Raw genomic sequence first — 8,064 nt, forward strand, 5'->3', positions numbered from 1 at the left:
AATGACAACTCATGTCTATGGTTAGGAAACCTTAACCATTTTTTTGATTAACGAGCTAGTCTAATAGAGGCTTTCTAGGGACTCAGTATTTGTTTATGTATTCACACATGTATTTAAGTTCCCAATCAATACAATTATAGCATGAATAATAAATCTTTATCATGATTAAGTAAATATAATAACAACCACTTTATTATTGCCTCTAGGGCATATTTCCAACAGCAACAACTCATCTAGTTTAAGAAATGATGGAATGACTTAGGAAAGTAGCGAAAATAGAGAGAAACTCATAATACATATCAAATGTTGGAGGGGGCTCTCGCGCTCTGGGGCCATGGACACAATGTACCAAAGGAGGAAACCTCTCCCTACCTAGAAGGGAGGCCAAAGAAGAACAAGGAGGGTGGGTCCCTCTCCCCCTCTCTTTCAGCTGTGTCGGAATGACGTCGGGGAAACCATCATCATAGTCATTGTCTCCATCGCCTCCATCAACTTCTACACCATCTCCATTTACTTCCTCCCTCTCTATAGTTTTGTCCACTCTCCCCTAAGATTTTTAATCCCCTGCTTAAACATGGTGTTTCATGGTATTAATTATTATCCAATGACTTATTGCATCTTCGTTGTGTCTGGGTAGATTCATTTTGTCATGTTGTTCATTCGTGATACATTATGATTGATTTGCGTTGTATGTTGATGTGATGTTGTCCTTTGGTGCCCATCATATAAGCACATAGGTATGTGGGTCGCACTTTAGGGTTAGTAGTATGTTGAGATAACTATGTAGAGAGCAGAAGGAGAGCCAGATATTATCAAGTTTGTGTGTATGTGGGTCACACTTTAGGGTTAGTGCTATGTTGAGATATCTATGGTTGATTTTTACCCTAATGTATCTTTATTACTTGTGGACGCGTGCTTAGGGTTTCAATCATAAGTACATGGTATCAATGGATTTTGTTGCATGTTAGCATAGGCCTCTCTCACATATAAAACTGCAATATATCATTATTGTAGCCAATTGCCTAGGGACAATTCTGCACCTCGTGTCATATCTATTCCACACTCCATATATTTTACTTTTTTGTTCCTTTGCGTTACAACAACTAACCATTATTTCCAAGTTCTTTACTTTCTTGGGAACTATCCCTTTTATAAATGTAAAGTAGTTTTATTTCTTGTTTATAGGTAAAGCAAACATTTGGTGTATGTAGGGTTGTATCTATGGTTGACAGAACTTAGAGAATACAAATATTTAGCTCCTCCTTAGGTTCAAAACTCTTACTTATCGAAAAATTCTACAATAGATACCCTACACTTCTGGTTTATTAGAGCCTTGGGGATCCCAGAGGACATCAAGAGTTGTTCTCAGAGTCGTCCTCTCCTGACGTACGCCATCATGGGCTTACCTTCCCTTGAAGCATCCCATATCGCGTCCATTACCTATGATGTTACAAGACCATACATGACTCACTCAGACATGTGACATGTCAGAGCCCATCCTACCATAGGCATGGGATTTTCCTGACATGGTCTTCCTCCTGTCCTCGGAGGTGGGACAACCACAATAGGTGGCTTGTGCACCCGAGGAGGCAAGTGATCGGCACTGAGGCAGTGGTGTCCATAGGAGTGCTTGGTAGATATTTCTAGGTGGTACGGTAGTTTTCCACTTTGGAGATTATTATGGCAGTTCTATCCCAACACGTGCCTGAGGCGGAGCTCACGGCGTTACTGTGACAGTGAGTGGAAGAGGGGCCGTGAGGGAGGGGTGCAGGGTGGTGCGAGATGCGTCCACGAGTGCATAGTCATGAAACAACATGGGAGCAGTGCCACGACATGAAGCAGTAGCGCAACAGAAAGTTGTTTCTACACTATTGCCGCTCTAGCATGTGTGGTCACTGCCGCCATCATTGGCATAGACATGTTTCGGTCCTAGGAGTCGATCTTGGGGCTGCAATTTGGTATGGTTAGGTTCCTAGGTGTTTTGTAGGATCTGGGAAGATATCAGATGAAATGGCACTTCACTAACATGGTGCAAATTTTCTACTGCCCAGATTTGAAGAAAACAATTATGGGTATGAAATAGAAATCCTTGGTGCTGAAACTAATAGAGTAGCTTTTGAATGAGGTGTAGCGAATACACAAAAGGTTTGGGGTCAAAACACAAAGGTTAGATTCCAAAAATGGTTTTTGTTAAGTTTTTGACAAAAACTTTAGGGAATTTTGGAAATAAAAATTGTACTGGAGCATCTCATGTTTTAGCGTATTTGGAATACACATGATCATAAGATACTACTGCAATTTTCTTGGCATAGTTTGTTTGTCTAAAAAGGTGCCTCTTCACAAAGGGGTTTAAAAAGGGGATTGTTTTGAAAAATAAAAAAGAAATACTTACTGAACATTCTTGGGCTTGTAATCTTTATATTGGAATAGCATATATAGTTAGAAAACGTTTTGACAAATTAAGCTCGAGCTCATTTTCCTTTTGAAAAAGTGGGCTAACCATTTTCTTGAATTAATCCAGGGAAAGAAATCCAAAGCTAATAAGGGTCAAATTTGTGAAATTTGGTATGTGACAGTAATATCCTAAAACCTTAGGTATGTCGGGCAAAATAGTAATGTGAGCTTGAGCATGATACTTATGTCTTCTACAATGTTTACACATGATACGCTCGTGTGTGCTTCACACTTTGTGACTTAAACAAACCTATTTCGTCTACAATGTTTATACATGATACGCTTGTGTGTGCTTCACACTTTCTGACTTAAACAACTAATCGAACAATATACCTATTTTTCTCACAAGAACAGAAAATTCTATACACCTCTGAATTACTCTAAGAGGATGTTTGGAGAGGTTATAATTTGTGTGTACCCACATGTATTCTTATCTCAAGCGAGAACAAAATGTTGGTGGACATTCAACACTTACAATCATTTCAAATAGGCCTTTAAAAGAAAAAGGGAAATTATTTTCTTATGAAAGGGGGGTGATGCCTGAAATCTATTGAGAACATTGGCAGCTATTTCACGCCCATGGTTAGATGTATGATACGATGAAACAAGCTAAAACCAAAATAGAACATGCACCTTGCAATAAAAAGATTTAACTAGACTAACTCAATGAAATTTAACAAGTTTTACGATGCACGCTTCAAGTTTATGAAGCAATACACATTTTACTTCGAATTACCTAAGTAAATCAACATTCCAAATAAATATCCCATGAAAGAAAACTGGTACATCTACTCAATGGCTTGTCCATGAGACTGACAAAGTACTTGTCGAGCATATCAGCAATCATGCATAACCTTCAGTGTCCTTCACCAAAGAATTCATAGATTGACAACAATGTGTCTGTTGGGGATCTTGGGACTCTCCGTCTTCCAAGAGATCGACCTAGAGGTCTATGGCCTCGCGGAGCCAATGCTCCCGACGCGGCGGGTCTTCTTGCGATTTGCAAAGGTGGGGTACTGTGGGAACAGATTCAGAAGCACGGGGCTGTGGGAGTACGCGTCGGGGGTATCGTAGCTGCCGGCGGCTGGGGGCAACTGGAGCACACACATTTGTTGAGTGTTGGAGTTGTTTGGAGATGCTGCCTGGTAGTACATGGCAGCATGCGCCTGTGCATGTACATTGCCATGCCCCATCATCTCCGCACTTGGATACATTATCGGCGGCTGCATCTGTGAGTAGTAGGTTGCATTAGCCGCGGGCTGCGCTGCTGGCCCTGACATGTAGCATGGCTGCTGCATGTACATCGCTGCAAGAAAAAGGAATATGGATCCAACAACAAATATGTCAGTATAACCACAATTTTAGGGTATGTTTGGATTGTGGGTATCTTTTGTGTGTTTCCCGTATTTTGCTCAACGTCATGCAAAATATCGGGAGGCAGAAAGCACATAAACTTATGCTAAATACCTAAATAGAGTTCTCTTGATAATAAATAAATAAAGTTGGTTTTGCTGAAACTCAAAGAAATAGGAGCAATATAAATCAATCATTGTCATTTTAGACAAGTTGATAAATAAAAAATGGTACAAACACAAACTACTTGTTGCTGGAATGGCTGGCATGCGTTGTTCCACTGTTAGGCCCACAAGAATTATTTTTTTGTCTTCCTACAGCATGGGAGGAATTTCTCGCTAGGCCTGGACACGTGGGTGTAGGACGGTTAATTCCATCCAATCTGGGGCATGCGCATATGCATGTATAGTGCAGAGACGATTAGAAGAGCTACAGAAGGTAGCAGTAGCAGGATACATAGCCTAGCCCGGCAACACGTTAAATCTTGTGACTATGACTCCGAGGGTTCCCCTGCTCCATTGACACTCTATGCAGCGACACAACCATGGACAAGATGAGAAGGAAAATTCTTCTCCCCAACTGCCGGCCCACCCAGGCCCGGCCCTAAAATCCAAGGCCTAGGCCCGATGGGCTTGCCCATGGGCCAGGCTTGGGCCTGAGTTTTGAGCCTAGCTGCAGGGCCTAGACGGGCTTGGGCTTGGCATATTGGCATTTTAAGGAAGAGGTCCGGCCCACGACCCTAAGCCCTAAGGGCTTTTCAGGGCTTTTTACCAGATGGGCTGGGCTTGGGCTTAAAAAGTAGGCCTGATGGTAGGGCCTAGGAGGGCCTGGGCCTCAGTTTTCTGTCATGGGCTTTTTAAGGCCCGACCCATGGCCAGGTATATTGCCGGGACTCTGGCTCACAACATGAGCGAGGTTGTGGGGCGATGGCTACTGCTTGATCCAACATCTATCGAGGTACAACTCTTACGGCCAGCTAGCTACCCGGCTGATCTTTGCAAAAGATCAGCCGGTTGACACATAGTGCTGGCGAAGACGATAAGCGGCAGGTGCTAGTACCAAAAAAAGACCAATCCAGGAGATAACCCTTGTTGAGTTTTTTTATAGGAGAAACTCCGCGAGCATCCGTGTCAAAGCTGAGACTCGAACTTGGGTGGGATGGCAGGTGCTAGTACAAGCGAAAAGATGGAGCTACCTTGCATCCGTGCGTGCACATCATGAGCAAAAAGAATATAGCCAAGCAAGCAAAGCAACCTTGTGCATGCATGCATACGAACCAAACTACCATCATGTCACTTTCTGAAACGACGACTATAGATGAGTGAACATTCATGTGTGCTAGTAATTTGCCTAGATGGATGCCATCCCATCCAATCACATCGACCAGCTTTGACCAGCAGACGCATGAAAGCCGCGTGGGTTGCAATGGAAAGTTGTAGATGCATATCCCTTCCAGCTAAAACCCAAACATAAAGCTAGGCTAAGAAACGCACAAGCGCATTTGGAAGCTAATCAATCAAGACGTATTGCATGCCAATTGCCAAAAGCATATTTAATTGAATGGCGTGTCGAAGCAGAGATGGAGCGTTCATGTGCGGACGTACCTTCTCCATTGCATGTAGGAGTGTTCGGCGCCGGCGGTGCCTGGAGTTGGACCAGGGAGATGGGGTGGCCAGGGGGGCTGTGGAGCACGGGTAGCGGATGGGGGCGGCGGAACTGCCTGGCGAAGTAGTCTGATCGCTGCCGCTTCTCCCTCTGGCGCAGCCGGACCTGCTGGTTCTGGAACCAGTGGAAGACGTTCTTACCCTCGATGGGGCCGTGCTCCTGCAGCCTCGCCATCACCTGATGTATCTCCTCGGCGGTGGGGGTGCGCATCCCCTGACGGTACAGCCCCTCCAGCACGGCGAGCTGCTCCCTGGTCGGCACCCAGTGCGCGTTCACCAGCGCCGCCAAGTTGGGCGATGGCGTCAGGGAGAGCGGTGCCGGCGGATGGGGAGGGGAAAGGGACAGGCGGGTGGCGGCTTCGTCGTGGTGGTCGACGCTCTCCATGGCTAGCTAGGAAGGATGGATATGGATCTTCTTTGCGCTTGGCTAGCCTTTGCGATTGTGTGCGCTTGCAGTCGGGCGGGGTGCTGGGGGTTTTAAAGGTGCTTGGAGGGTAAGGGTTTGGAGGGGAGAAGGGGCGTGGAGCGCGTGCACACAGGCGCCGAACGGGCTGGCCATGCTGCCACGCGGTCAAAAGGCGCTGAGGGGATGGCGAGAGAGGGGCTCAAATTGTCACGTACATCAAGTGACTCTGGGCAGTGACAAGTGGACCAGTTTGTTTGTGGGCCCATATGTCAGTCACTATAAAGTCAGCTAACATAAGTCAAAGAAGCACCGCAATGTGGCATCACTCGTGTGCCAGCTATGTGTCGTGCACCGTGCTTGTGTGATAATGATAAGACCCCACATATAGTAACGTACAAGCTGGTATCATTATGGAAAATTAACTTCATGCCAATTACAGAACATAAAAGGCGCATGGAGGGTAAGGGTTTGAAGGGGAGAAGGGGCATGGAGTGCGTGCGCACAAGCACCACAAGGCACCAGGCTGGCCGTGCTGCCGTGCGGTCAAAAGGTGATGACGGGTTGGGCGGAGAGGGGCTCAAATTGTCTTACATACATCAGGTGACTCTGGGCAGTGACAAGTGTGTCAGTATGTTTGTGGGCCCATATGTCAGTCACTATAAAGTCAGAACATAAGTTAAAGAAGCACCGCAATGTGGCATGACTCGTGTGCTAGCTATGTGTCGTGCACCGCGTTTGTGTGATAACAATAAGATGCCACATATAGTAACGTACAAGCTGGTATCATTACAAAAAATTAACTTTACACCAATTATAGCACATAAAAGGTGCATGTCCAGTTGTGCTCCCTCTGGATCTATCCGCCCATCTAGTGACTCACACGGTCAAACGGTTTCCGTTTTCTCCTTTAAAAGCGCAATCATGTAGGAAAAATGTTTCCTACCATCAGTGGTAGTTATCCTCACTTTTAGGGTTTGTGGTTTAGGGTTTAGGGTTTTTGGTACCAAGGCAATATTGAAAATATAAGCACATTTTAATCTAATGCATGAGTAAACAATAAGTATGGCAATCACAATATGCAATTCATACTGATACCTAAGCTTGTGAACACGTATAGTACATAGAACTGAAGCATCTATGAGCATAGCATATACGGCCAGCACATGGAAGAGTAAATGAGGGATGAAGAGATCATGCACTCCGATTGGCCAGGCCAAGGCGGCGGCGGCGGCAGCCTCGATGTCGTCTGTGGCCTTCTTCTTGGCAGCAGCGTCATTGACCATGGTGTCGATGCAGGGGAGGAAGCAGAGGAGGACGAAGACGGAGATGGATCGGGAGAAGTCGCACCAAGACACTCCCCAAAAACCTTATTGCCATTCTCCCGAGCAGGATCTCGAACAACATGGTTCCGGAGGCACCTGCTGTCCCGACCAACCGTGCACACGATTGTTGGGATGGGATCGCCAGAAGCACCACAGAGAGAGGAACAGTAGATGACGACTAGGGTTGTGCACGAGGGAGTGGGTTAGTTAGGTTTAGTCACAGGCCAGCGCCTCCTTGTATAGTCATTAGATAGATGGGCCTGGGCTTAGGCCCATGACCGAGTCCATGAACAACCCACAGTCCAACATCTTAGACAATGGCACTTCCGTTAGTGACTCATTAATGAATCAACAATTAATCAACCATTCTTGACCGGCAAAAATAAGGCTCGGCTCGGCTCATTCCCACAACTCGTGGCGCACCTGTGTGCCGTGACGAGGTGAGGCGTGGTGAGGCGAGGCGGGCGGCAGAGGAGGAAGAGTGTGCGTGTACAACTCCTCTTCCCAAGCTCCCAATGGCATTGTGGCAAAGCAGCCATTATAAAGAGGTCTCACTCTTACTACTTTAGCAATATGGTACTAAACTTTCCACCACTTGTAATGCACCTAAATGGACCATAGATATTAACCAGGGATTATTGTCTTGTATGGGCCAAAACCCATCTATAATCCAATAATCCCCCACCAGATCTCGAGGCACATAAGTTTGTCAATTGTTCCAAACAATGTTTTGGTATACCGGAATTTTCAGTGACAATTAACTTGAACTTCCACCTAGCGCAACCGGATTAGACTTATTCACAACTGAACAATGGACTATGCCTTGAATTGTCAGTTTAATGTGCAGAAGTTTTGTGAATTGTCA

The 8,064-nt window shown here is 45.6% G+C and overlaps 1 protein-coding gene across 1 annotated transcript; it reads right to left on the bottom strand.

Annotated features, from left to right (window-relative positions):
• Positions 1-3,088: 3,088 nt before the first annotated feature.
• LOC125548805 (WUSCHEL-related homeobox 5-like) lies at positions 3,089-5,937 on the bottom strand. The gene is made up of 2 exons (XM_048712344.2): positions 5,412-5,937; positions 3,089-3,760 (listed from the first exon to the last, which is right to left on the bottom strand). Exons 1-2 carry the CDS (start codon positions 5,854-5,856, stop codon positions 3,405-3,407), a joined length of 801 nt encoding a protein of 266 aa, XP_048568301.2. The 5' UTR covers positions 5,857-5,937; the 3' UTR covers positions 3,089-3,404.
• Between the last annotated feature and the right edge of the window lie 2,127 nt (positions 5,938-8,064).

Source organism: Triticum urartu, chromosome 3A (assembly GCF_056163025.1).
Source record: "Triticum urartu cultivar PI428250 chromosome 3A, HENAU_Tu73, whole genome shotgun sequence".
Taxonomy (NCBI): domain Eukaryota; kingdom Viridiplantae; phylum Streptophyta; class Magnoliopsida; order Poales; family Poaceae; genus Triticum; species Triticum urartu.